The 12732-nt window shown below is 43.2% G+C and overlaps 1 protein-coding gene across 2 annotated transcripts; it reads left to right on the top strand.

Moving 5' to 3' along the window:
• The first annotated feature begins 783 nt into the window (after positions 1-783).
• Positions 784-12443, top strand: LOC126583277 (uncharacterized). 2 transcript variants are annotated; one of them, XM_050247612.1, is made up of 7 exons: positions 784-1034; positions 1685-2116; positions 2208-2260; positions 2471-2508; positions 2662-2980; positions 3195-3508; positions 10947-12443. In XM_050247612.1, the coding sequence occupies exons 1-7, from the start codon at positions 1022-1024 to the stop codon at positions 11752-11754; spliced, it is 1977 nt and encodes a 658-aa protein (XP_050103569.1). In that variant the 5' UTR covers positions 784-1021; the 3' UTR covers positions 11755-12443. The 2 variants fall into 2 exon arrangements, with proteins under 2 accessions (XP_050103569.1, XP_050103568.1); XM_050247611.1 differs by having other exon boundaries at positions 1682-2116.
• Positions 12444-12732: the final 289 nt, after the last annotated feature.

Here is a 12732-nt window from a genome sequence, read left to right as displayed (position 1 = left end):
GATACTATTCTAACAATTCAGCCAATCCAAATCCTCTTTGGTTCAAACTAATAATTGAGCAAAACTTATCACTTTAGAAGACCTAAATTGAAAATTTGGCAACTCTACGGGGTGATAACATTATGACATATTTGTCGATTTACTTTCTGAACTTGTATAGAGCTGTCAATTTTCCATCTAAACTTTAGTTTTAGTTGATTACTCCTTAAACTTATATAAATGGCTAATTTTCCCATATTGTTAGGTTTTAAAGATATCCATCCATGGCAACTGTATGAGGGCAAAAATGTATTTATATTTTAGGTAAATTGGGTGCAAAGCCAATACTTTGCAGCTGCTAATTGGACTCCCATTGCTAATTCAAACAGAAAGTGTACGGAGTAAACTAGCAGAAGAGGAAGAAGAAAGAGCAACCTGCTATCCACATTAGTAATAATACTTTAATGCTCTCAAACACTTGCCATGTGACCAAAATGAATAGAAAATTGGGTGGAAAATTCTAAAATTTAATGTCATCAAGAAAATTGGCTAATTGTAAAAATTCAAAGAGATAATTAACTAAAATTAAAATTTAAGAAGGAAATTTGCAACTCCTTACAAGATCGGGAGAAATCAATAAATCCTCTAACATTGCCAATAAACATAAAAGCCCACTTTCGTATAAAATTACAAAGCCCATATAAAAATATCAGAACCCAGAAGCCTAGAGGCCTCAGGGAAATCTCCACATCAAAAAATATCAAAGTGGGCTGCATTTAAGTTTGAAACCCAATCGTTATCCATCTATGCTGCCACCGTTATCAGAGTGTGGTATCTCTGCGTGCGTCTGTGTGTGGCTCTCGCAGTGGCAGAGTCTGTGTTTCTCCTTCCCAAAACCCCACCTCACTTTTCTGCTTCTGATTTTATGATTTTCGGGATTTCTACTTTTCTGGTTCTGTAAGTTCTTCCTGAAATGCTGGCTCTGCTGTCTGTCTCTGCTGAACAGTTGCTGCTGAGTTTGGAATTGGCTGAATGAGCTTCCATGCCTTCACTTGGTAATCAAATTTAATCTCTCTTTTTTTTTTTTTAGTATGTTTTAAGTAGTTTTAGAAAACCCATTGTTTTAAATTTAAGGACCTCCATACAACTTTTTCAATATGTGTGTGTGTGTTGGGTGTTAAATTGTCAAAGGACTGAACTTCATGCATAGACTTGGTAATATGTGGATTTTAGTTTCATGAGTTGCCCAACAACCCTTTGGCCTCGTTTGGTGTCAGTGATTGGATTTGATTGGATAGCTCACTGGATTGAGTGTATGTCGAATGAAGAAATGGATGACAATTTTCAAATTTTGTCCAAGTAGAAGGTAGAAGATACTTTATTTTTTGTCAGAAAGGGTAGAAGATGGATTAGTAATGAAGGAATCTAATCCCTTCCAATGCCCACATGAATGGTTGGATAAGGAGGGACAAGTTTCCTCCACATCTTTTATCTTCAACTTAGAAAAAGTTTGGAACTTGACATCTTTTCTTCCTTCAACATATGTCTATTATCCAATCCTGGACACCAAACAAGGCTTTCGTTAAAGAACTTGAACTTATGTGGGTGTATAAAAAATGTCGAATTGTTAAGGGAATGATCCTCTTGCTGATAATTGTCGTTGAAGCTTTGACGATATCTCATATATGCCTGTACTTTTCAGCAGAGATTGCTGCTGCACGGCCTGCCTTCCAAAATCATCTCGGTACACTCAGGGCTCAAACCCCTGTTTATGGTAAAGTAATTTCAAGTCCATTCGCCTTTGGAAATGACAAGAAACTGTCATCTGCTTGGAAACTCCCTCATATATCTATAAAATTGAGCTTCAACTTGGGGCGCATTAACGTCCCAAAGGGTAGTCTCCGGATCAAGGCAGTTGCTACTCTTGAATCCAAAAGTTTGGTTCAGAATGAGAATGCACACGCGGGTTACAACGGTTCACAGTTGGGCAGGGAGTCCAGTCCACTGGCAGGTCAGCTCGAGCCTTCAAGTGATGATTCCGAAGAATTGGATGATAGGGAGAAGTTAAGGCGATTGAGGATTTCCAATGCTATTAAAGGAAGCACGCCATGGAACAAAGGCCGAAAGCACAGTCCTGGTACTGATATGCCTATCCAGTCTGCCTTTTGCTTAACCTATCTGTATCCACTTTGCTTACCGTACACTAAATATTAGTACAAATATTGCAGAAACCCGTCAGCTGATCAAAGAGAGAACAAGGCTTGCAATGCAGAATCCTAAGGTGATGTCATGTAAAAAGAATTTGCATGTTCTCATAAAGTGATCTTAATGCCTTTAGAATAACATTTACATTAGAGCAGCTAGAGCTACATTCGAAACTTCGGCGTTGTCTTCAGTCAGTTCATTGTGAAATGACAATAATGTCCGGTTTATGAGGATGCACAGGTTAGGTGTTTTTATGAGATGGAGGTAATAATATTTGGCTATGCAGGTCAAAATGAAGTTGGTGAAACTTGGACATGCTCAAAGGTGGGTATTGCATTGTTCTGTTTATAAGGACTTAAGTACTGTTTCCGGATAGCGTTTTTTCTACTTGGTTTTCAGTGTTCTACATATTAAACCAGAAGCCTGAGATTTATAAGTTTCAGTTAGTTACGTATTTTCTTTTTATTGATCATATAGTGAAGAGACAAGAGTTAAAATCGGGCTTGGAGTGCGAATAGGGTGGCAAAAACGGCGTGAGAAGCTATCATTGCAGGAACATTGCTGCTATGACTGGCAGAACTTAATTGCTGAAGCCTCTAGACAAGGATACGACGGTGAAGAGGAACTGCAATGGGATATCTACAAGATCTTAGATGAAAAGCTTACAGAGGAGTATATAGAGAGGGTCGAGCAAAGGAAAATTATGCGTAGGCCAAAAGGAAGCAAGAGAGCACCCAAGTCTCTTGAGCAAAGAAGGAAGATTTCACAAGCAATCTCTGCAAAATGGAACGATCCTGTAAGTGCAAATATGGTAATCTTGGAGAGGTCTTATCGTTATTAATCAAATCATCGGCTTTGGTTCCGATAGAGTTTTCATCGCTATATAAATTGTGTTCAATGGTGTACATAAGTGCCTAAATGACCTATGTTTTACATGTTTAGTAAGAGTAGTATGAACCTGAGCCTTGTTTTCTTTAAGCTGTATTTTCCTCATGTAATTCGTGCATCAGAATTATCGCGACCGTGTTTGCTCTGCATTGGCAAAATATTATGATGCATCGTATGGACCCGAAAGAAAGCCAACGAAGAAGCCAAGTGGTAGTACAGAGTCCACGAGAAGGGTACCTGCAAAGAAAATGGTCAGTGAGAAAAACAATTTCTCTAGTGGCGAGCTTAAAATCCAAAAGCAACGACTGAGGTTGAGAAGTAAAGCACCCATGTACAAGGATCCTCTCGCGAGTTCTAAGATGGAGATGATAAAGAATATCAGAGCACAAAGAGCAGCTGCTGAAACCGAAAAAACTGAAGCCGTAGAAAGAGCTAGGTAAGCTTATTTTGTGTACTGCGAATGAGCACTTTGGTGCCTATCTACAAGAATAAGGGCGACGTACAAAATTGCATGAACTATAGGGGTATTAAGCTAATGAGTCATACAATGAAGCTCTGGGAGAGAGTCATTGAGCATAGATTGAGGCAAGAGACACGGGTTTCGGACAACCAATTCGGGTTCATGCCAGGGCGCTCAACCATGGAGGCAATCTATCTCTTGCGAAGATTGATGGAAAGATATAGAGATGGGAAAAAGGATTTACACATGGTCTTTATAGATTTGGAAAAAGCGTATGATAGGGTCCCAAGAGACATTCTTTGGAGGATTTTAGAGAAGAAAGGAGTACGAGTAGCATATATCCAAGCTATAAAGGATATGTATGAAGGAGCAAAGACTGCCGTAAGAACTCATGAAGGACAAACCGAAAGCTTTCCCATAACTGTAGGATTACATCAAGGCTCATCCTTAAGTCCTTACCTTTTTGCGTTGGTAATGGATGAGTTAACACGACATATTCAAGATGATATTCCTTGGTGTATGCTTTTCGCAGACGATATAGTGTTGATAGATGAAACTCAGGAAGGGGTAAATGCAAAGCTTAACCTTTGGAGAGAAGTGTTGGAATCTAAAGGTCTTCGCCTAAGCCGATCAAAGACAGAATATATGGAGTGCAAGTTCAGTGCAAATGGAGGCCAAAACGAGTTAGGGGTGAGGATCGGAGATCAAGAAATACCAAAGAGCGACCGTTTTCGTTACCTAGGATCTATCTTGCAAAAGAACGGAGAATTAGATGGAGATCTCAACCATAGAATACAAGCTGGATGGATGAAGTGGAAGAGTGCATCCGGCGTGTTGTGTGACCGCCGTATGCCACTGAAGCTCAAGGGAAAATTTTATAGGACGGCAATAAGGCCGGCGATGCTGTATGGCACAGAATGTTGGGCGGTGAAACATCAACACGTACACAAAATGGGTGTAGCGGAGATGAGGATGCTTCGTTGGATGTGTGGGCACACGAGAAATGATAAGATTAGGAATGAGGATATCCGGGGTAAAGTAGGAGTAGCCGAAATTGAAGGAAAGATGAGAGAAAATCGGTTACGGTGGTTTGGACATGTGCAAAGAAGGCCTACTGACGTTCCGATTAGAAGATGCGACTATGGGACAGAGGTTCAGGGCCGAAGGGGTAGAGGAAGACCTAGGAAAACTTTGGAAGAGACTCTAAGAAAAGACTTAGAGTACTTGGATCTAACGAAGGACATGACACAGGATCGAGCACAATGGCGTTCTAAGATTCATATAGCCGATCCCACTCAGTGACTTGGATTTTCCAAGTCTCCAACCGAGAAGTTTTCCTCACTCGGGAAATTAAGGGAACACTACCCCAACCTACATGCTCCACTCAGAAAGCTTCAACATACAAGCTTTAACAAAAGAAAATTCAAAGAACTTAGCGAAGAAGGCTTTGGTGTATTTAACACAATACGTTGAAATGAAGGAAAGCTTATTTATTGATATCCCCGATAAGCTACAAATATGTACATATACATGAGTCAAAATAAGCACACAAGAGGGAGCCTTCACAAAGGTTGCTTAGGAGAAGTCTCAGCAGTCGGTAGAGCCCCAGAAAGAGAAGGCACCGGAGGGGGATCATTTGGAGCCTCAGTACTGGACAGAACCCTAGAAGGAGGAGGCATCAGAGGTTGATCATTTGGAGCTTCATTACGCGGTACAGCCCCAGAAGACGAAGGCAATAAATGCCTTTGGAACAAACCCACAAATCTCTGATGATCAAGTAAAACCTGACCATCAGTTTCCTTCATCTGGTCAAGCTTCCTCTTCATGTTTGTAGCATAGTCATGTGCAAGCCGGTGCAACTGTTTATTCTCATGCTTGAGCCCTCTAATCTCCTGTTTGAGACTCATCACTTCAGCCGCCAATGATTCAACTTGGCGGGTTCGAGCAAATAGGCGTTGGGCCATATTAGACACAGAACCTGCACACTGAACACTGAGAGCCAGCGAATCCTTAACAGCTAACTCATCAGACCGTTTGGAAAGTAGTCTGTTATCTTTGGGAGTGAGAAGGTTCCTGGCCACCACCGCAGCGGTCATATCATTCTTCATCACGGAATCCCCAACGGTAAGAGGACCAGTAGGGGAGACGAAGGATGGGCGCCATATGTTGTCTGGAGAAGGCGGGGCTGCCTCTTCAACAAGGTTCAAGTCAAAACGACGGTCGGAGGGGCCAGACATTTTCAAAGGTGTTGAAGAGAGAAGAGGTCGGACAAATCAAGATCTTAGAAGTGCAAGAATGAAGCTTCTACTGGTGGAGATTCAAGTGTGCTTTGGAACTTAATGCCAGCCCCTATAAAAATCTGCACTCGACGAAGCTTCAGAAATCGAAGAGGCGCCTGCTCAGAAATCGAAGAGGCGTTTGCTTTCTCAAAAGCTGGGCTGCTTAGAGATCACGAGGGTTGATCTCAGAAATCGAAGAGGCGTTTGCTTTCTCAAAAGTTGGGCTGCTCAAAGACCACGAAGGCCGATCTCAAAAATCGAAGAGGCGCTCGCTTTCTCAAAAGCTGGGCTCCCCAGAGACCACGAGGGCCGATATCAGAAATCGAAGAGGCACCTACTTTTCCAGCCTTTTCCAGCCTTGTCAGCACCTGTCACACGCACACTCAGTTTTGCGGAAATTATGGGCATTCTGTCAAAGACTTCTGGGGAAGTAGAAAACATATGAATCTTACTGTTCAATCACCCACTTCCCACACGCAACAATAGCTCATGGGTACCACAGATAACTTTGCCAAAGTTCTCTGCCAAAGTTGAGCACGTGAAGGTTGCAGCTCCCACTACATCGCTCTGACCAAGAAGGGTAAAAGAATAGCAAAGAAACAGCACTAACAAAGTTTAGACCCATAAATTTTGAAGGTCTAACTACCATATTATTACCCACAAGGGTAAAGGAACAGTACCACTGCTGGATAATTGGAAAGTCCCTGTGTGTCAACCTATGTGCTTCGTGGCAAGGTAGACTAGCAAACATGCCCAACCTTTACTCACATTCGAGAAAACACTCCCAATAAGATTGCTTGCTCCAAAATCGAAGAGGCACCGTCCTCCGAATCTCGAGAGCCAGACTCCCAACATGACTACTTTCTTAAAAATCGAAGAGAGGGTAAAGGAACAGTACCATTGCTGGATAATTGGAAAGTCCCTGTGTGTCAACCTCTGTGCTTCGTGGCAAGGTAGACTAGCAAACATGCCCAACCTTTACTCACATTCGAGAAAACACTCCCAACAAGATTGCTTGCTCCAAAATCGAAGAGGTACCGCCCTCCGAATCTCGAGAGCCAGACTCCCAACATGATTACTTTCTCAAAAATCGAAGAGACACTGCTCCCCGAATCTCGAGAGCCAGACCCCCAGCATGATTGCTTTTTCAAAAATCGATGAGGCATCGTTCTCCGAATCAATCGAAGAGGCGCTCGCTTTCTCAAAAGCTGGGCTGCTCAGAGACCACGAGGGCCGATCTCAGAAATCGAAGAGGCACCTACTTTTCTAGCCTTGTCAGCACCTGTCACATGCACACTCAGCTTTGCAGAAATTATGGGCATTCTGTCGAAGACTTCTGGTGAAGTAGAAAGCACATGAATCTTACTGTTCAATCACCCACTTCCCACACGCAACAATAGCTCATGGGTACCACAAATCACTTTGCCAAAGTTCTCTGCCAAAGTTGAGCACGTGAAGGTTGCAGCTCCCACTACATCGCTCTGACCAAGAAAGGTAAAAGAATAGCAAAGAAACAGCACTAACAAAGTTTAGACCCATAAATTTTGAAGGTCTAACTACCATATTATTACCCACAAGGGTAAAGGAACAGTACCACTGCTGGATAATTGGAAAGTCCCTGTGTGTCAACCTATGTGCTTCGTGGCAAGGTAGACTAGCAAACATGCCCAACCTTTACTCACATTCGAGAAAACACTCCCAATAAGATTGCTTGCTCCAAAATCGAAGAGGCACCGTCCTCCGAATCTCGAGAGCCAGACTCCCAACATGACTACTTTCTTAAAAATCGAAGAGAGGGTAAAGGAACAGTACCATTGCTGGATAATTGGAAAGTCCCTGTGTGTCAACCTCTGTGCTTCGTGGCAAGGTAGACTAGCAAACATGCCCAACCTTTACTCACATTCGAGAAAACACTCCCAACAAGATTGCTTGCTCCAAAATCGAAGAGGTACCGCCCTCCGAATCTCGAGAGCCAGACTCCCAACATGATTACTTTCTCAAAAATCGAAGAGACACTGCTCCCCGAATCTCGAGAGCCAGACCCCCAGCATGATTGCTTTTTCAAAAATCGATGAGGCATCGTTCTCCGAATCAATCGAAGAGGCGCTCGCTTTCTCAAAAGCTGGGCTGCTCAGAGACCACGAGGGCCGATCTCAGAAATCGAAGAGGCACCTACTTTTCTAGCCTTGTCAGCACCTGTCACATGCACACTCAGCTTTGCAGAAATTATGGGCATTCTGTCGAAGACTTCTGGTGAAGTAGAAAGCACATGAATCTTACTGTTCAATCACCCACTTCCCACACGCAACAATAGCTCATGGGTACCACAAATCACTTTGCCAAAGTTCTCTGCCAAAGTTGAGCACGTGAAGCTTGCAGCTCCCACTACATCGCTCTGACCAAGAAAGGTAAAAGAATAGCAAAGAAACAGCACTAACAAAAGTTTAGACACATAAATTTTGAAGGTCTAGCTACCATATTATTACCCACAACTGTAAAGGAACAGTACCACTGCTGGATAATTGGAAAATCCCTGTGTGTCAACCTCTGTGCTTCGTGGCAAGGTAGACTAGCAAACATGCCCAACCTTTACTCACATTCGAGAAAACACTCCCAATAAGATTGCTTGCTCCAAAATCGAAGAGGCACCGTCCTCCGAATCTCGAGAGCCAGACTCCCAACATGACTACTTTCTCAAAATCGAAGAGAGGGTAAAGGAACAGTACCATTGCTGGATAATTGGAAAGTCCCTGTGTGTCAACCTTTGTGCTTCGTGGCAAGGTAGACTAGCAAACATGCCCAACCTTTACTCACATTCGAGACAACACTCCCAACAAGATTGCTTGCTCCAAAATCGAAGAGGCACCGCCCTCCGAATCTCGAGAGCCAGACTCCCAACATGATTACTTCCTCAAAAATCGAGGAGACACTGCTCTCCGAATCTCGAGAGTCATACCCCCAGCATGATTGCTTTCTCAAAAATCGAAGAGGCATCGTTCTCCGAATCTCGAGAGCCAGATACCACAGACCACTTTTTCAAAGTGCTCTGACAGAGTTAAAACATGTGAAACTGGCAGCTCCCACTACCGTGCTATGACCAAGCAGGGTAAAGGAATAGCATTACTACTTGTTGTTAGGGAGACTCCTATATATGTCGACCTCCATCCCCAACGGACAGGCAGACCTGCAAAAATGCTCAACCCTTCATCATATCTGAGAGGGCACTCCCAACGAAGCTTTTCGAAATATTCAGCTTTCTTTCCCCCCGATAATACCTCTGCAAACAAGCTATACTAGAGCAAGAATATCTCATATCATCAGGGTTAAAAGCAAGAGTATCCCATATCATGCTTTTTCCCTGTCTTTTCTTTTGGCCTTGTTTTTACCTGCAAGACAAGGAGAAAGAGAGCAATCAGTCAGCACTTGGAATCAAGCTTCCAGCCAGGAACTGACTGCCTGGAACCCCTTACCTGATTACTTACCTGGCATTGCTCTCGAGTACTCATCTTCAACATCTTATGTTTCCAGGGAAGATTCCGCATCTGCTTGAGGAACAGATAGGGCAAGTGCGAAGGATACAAGGAAGCATGTGGAGACAAGCGTAACAGCACACGTGCCGATACATTCATTACTCTGTCAAAAGCAAAAGTATCCCATATCAGCAGGGTGGAACGTACTCTAGATTTGATGGACTTGTTTTGACCCTCAAATTCTTCAGTCGGCCTTATACTCTGGAGAAAACCAGAAAACCCTCCAGCTCAGTTCAAGAATAAGCCTGTGGAAAGTTACTTCTTCAAAAGCAAAAGTATCTCATATCATCTCTTCTCATTTTTCTTCTCTTTATCCTTCATGCTGCTGCAAGATGGGGAGAAGGTGAACAATCAGTCGGAGCTCTGATTGCTTACCTTGTCTGTCACCTCTTTCAGCAGACCCCCTAGCTCGGCGACTTGGGGGACTCCTACTACATGGTTTGTATCGCGCTTGACCAAGCCTGAAACTACAAGTAAGCTTCAAGTGAAATTGATACATTACCTTGTACATCTCCACCAGTTAAAGATACCACCCCTGGATGGAGGAAGAGTACTTCCAGAGAAGATGCCACATCTACCTATGAGACAGATAAGGCAAGTCAAGACGACACCACACTCCGATACTTAGAAGTTTCGTGATTACGAGATCATTCTCCCACAATATTTCCTAATGTCATTTGTACTAAATCATTCACTTGTACTCACTAAATGAGAGCTTCAACCTATGTACTTGTGTAAACCCTTCACAATTAATGAGAACTCTTCTATTCCGTGGACGTAGCCAATCTGGGTGAACCACGTACATCTTGTGTTTGCTTTCCTATCTCTATCCATTTATATACTTATCCACACTAATGACCGGAGCAATCTAGCGAAGATCACAAAAAGCGATCGTTTTCGCTACCTAGGATCTATCTTGCAAGAGAACGGAGAATTAGATGGAGATCTCAACCATAGAATACGAGCTGGATGGAAAGAGTACATCCGGCGTGTTGTGTGACCGTCGTAGGCCACTGAAGCTCAAGGGAAAATTTTATAGGACGGCAATAAGGCTAGCGATGTTGTATGGCACAGAATGTTGGGTGGTGAAGCATCAACACGTACACAAAATGGGTGTAGCGGAGATGAGGATGCTTCGTGGGATGTGTGGGCACACGAGAAAGGATAAGATTGGGAATGAGGATATCCGAGGTAAAGTAGGAGTAGCCGAAATTGTAGGAAAGATGAGAGAAAATCGGCTCCGGTGATTTTGAACATGTGCAAAGAAGGCCGACTGACGCTCCGGTTCGAAGATGTGACTACGGGACAGAGGTTCAGGGCCGAAGGGGTAGAGGAAGACCTAGGACAACTTTGGAAGAGACTCTAAGAAAAGACTTAGAGTACTTGGATCTAACGGAGGACATGACACAAAACCGAGCGCAATGGCGTTCTAGGATTCATATAGCCGACCCCACTTAGTGGGAAAAGGCTTTGTTGTTGTTGTTGTTGTTGTTGTTGTATTGGTTTGAAAACTCCATGCACTCCTTGCATGGAATTCACTAGCATGCAAAATCATGTCTCCCCTTGTTTGGTTGCGGTTTCATCAGTTGTGGAGGTACTTTGCAGGTTATTGATCGCGGAAGCTGAGAAGGCAGCTATGGCCCTTGAGGTTGCTGCAACAAAGAGCGCTGTTGCTCGAGCTTCCTTCATTGAAACCCGACAGCTTATAGCTGAGGCAATTCAATTTATTGAATCTGTTGAGATGGCACAGATTTCTTCCTCCGAGAATGAAGATCCTTCAGTTACATCAGATGAAGTGATTACTCAGGACGAAAAGGAAGCATGTACTGGGGTTGGGGAACTGACTGAAGCAGATAGTGGAAGGGTAAATGGCACCCGAACTTTGTCCTCCCATGAGAATGAAAACCCTATATTTGCATCATATGAAGTGATTACTGAGGGTGGGGAGGAACCATGCACCGCGGTTGCAGGTCAGACTGAAGCGGGTAATGTAAAGACAAATGGCACGAAAACCTTATTGAGTACAAACGAGGACTCCACCTTTGGCAACTTCACATCGGAGTATATGGTAGATGCCGAAGAGGACCTTTCCCCATTGCAGGATATGCTTAACGTTCTCGAGGACCCTGCCCCGTTGGAGGATATGCTCAATAGTGAAGAGGACCTTCGCCGACTGAGCACCAGCGGCTATGGTTTGCCTCCGTTTGGTTTTGAGGAGCTAATAAAGCAATCGGATGTGAGAAATGAACCCAACCAGTTAGAACCAAATGGGGACGGTGAGTGCAGCAAGAAGCTTCAACTCAATGGGACGAAAGTTCAATCCAAAGAAGAGGAAACGCCTTGTAAACCAGTGACCGGCGCTACTAAAAAGTGGATTCGCGGGAGGCTTGTTGAAGTAGGAGAAGAAGCTTAATGCCAAGAAAGGAAACAGAACAAACTGTACTGCAGCTGTTCTCCCTCAGTTTGTGAATGGCCCCAATTTTTCAACACCCTCAGTTTGTGAGCACGAATCCAAGTGATCATCATCCAATGCATCCTAATCCTACCTCCTAAACTCCTAATCCTATCCAATTCCTCATCATCCGTCTTAATCCAATCCGAGTCACCAAACGTAATCATAGACAGCAAGCTCTTTTCTTTGGCGCATCATGTTGGATCATGAATTGTGCGCACACACAAATAAGAGCACAAGTAAATTACAACAAAAAACACAAATGGTTTATGATTGCGATGGAAGATTAACTAACTAGAAGCAGTAGTCTCAGGAGGGCAAGTGTCGCCTTCGGAGCGGCTGCGATTGATTTTGGAGTCGACGGCCTTCTCCACCTCCTGCCTCTCTTTTTCTTTCTCCTCTTTCCCTTTCTCTATCACCTTCTCTACTTCTTCCTCCTACACAATCACAAACAGAGACCCCCATCAGACATCAAACATCAAAGACCGGGGATTCTGAAAACATTTAAAGCTTTTACACCTTCTCAGCTATGATAGAAGTGCGTACATATGCTGTTATTACCATCAAAACCTTCATGTCATGGCTCATGCTATAAAATATCTGTAAGACAAACATACGAGGATATGAAGGATTGTTGAAAGATTGTTGAAGGATTGGAGAGTCAAAAGAATCTTGGATGTGATTATAAGAAGTTGAGCTACGTATTGTCGCGCACACTGCTAATTGATTTTGGGATGAAACTTACGACTTTCCAAACTTCACTTGTTTTTGGGATGAAAACTCAAACCTTCTTAACTTCAATTTTTTAGCTGAAAACTCCAACTTTCTAAACTTTCTCGAGGAGCAGACTAACCTATATGTGAAGGCCAACTACGAACCTCACGTCACTCAATTTGTTGACGTATTAACCTTAAAATTTACAAACACAATAATAAGTGT

Source organism: Malus sylvestris, chromosome 9 (genome assembly GCF_916048215.2).
Source record: "Malus sylvestris chromosome 9, drMalSylv7.2, whole genome shotgun sequence".
Classification (NCBI taxonomy): Eukaryota; Viridiplantae; Streptophyta; class Magnoliopsida; order Rosales; family Rosaceae; genus Malus; species Malus sylvestris.
The sequence above is the reverse complement of the archived record's forward strand: the minus strand, read 5'-3'. Positions and strand labels throughout refer to the sequence as shown.

What these genes read in the sequence shown, in the direction of transcription:
- LOC126583277 (XM_050247611.1), top strand. An exon ending in AGGCCGAAAGCACAGTCCTG is followed by an intron (nt 2,117 to 2,207) that starts GTACTGATATGC and finishes CAAATATTGCAG; the next exon opens with AAACCCGTCAGCTGATCAAA. An exon ending in CTGCAAAATGGAACGATCCT is followed by an intron (nt 2,981 to 3,194) that starts GTAAGTGCAAAT and finishes TTCGTGCATCAG; the next exon opens with AATTATCGCGACCGTGTTTG.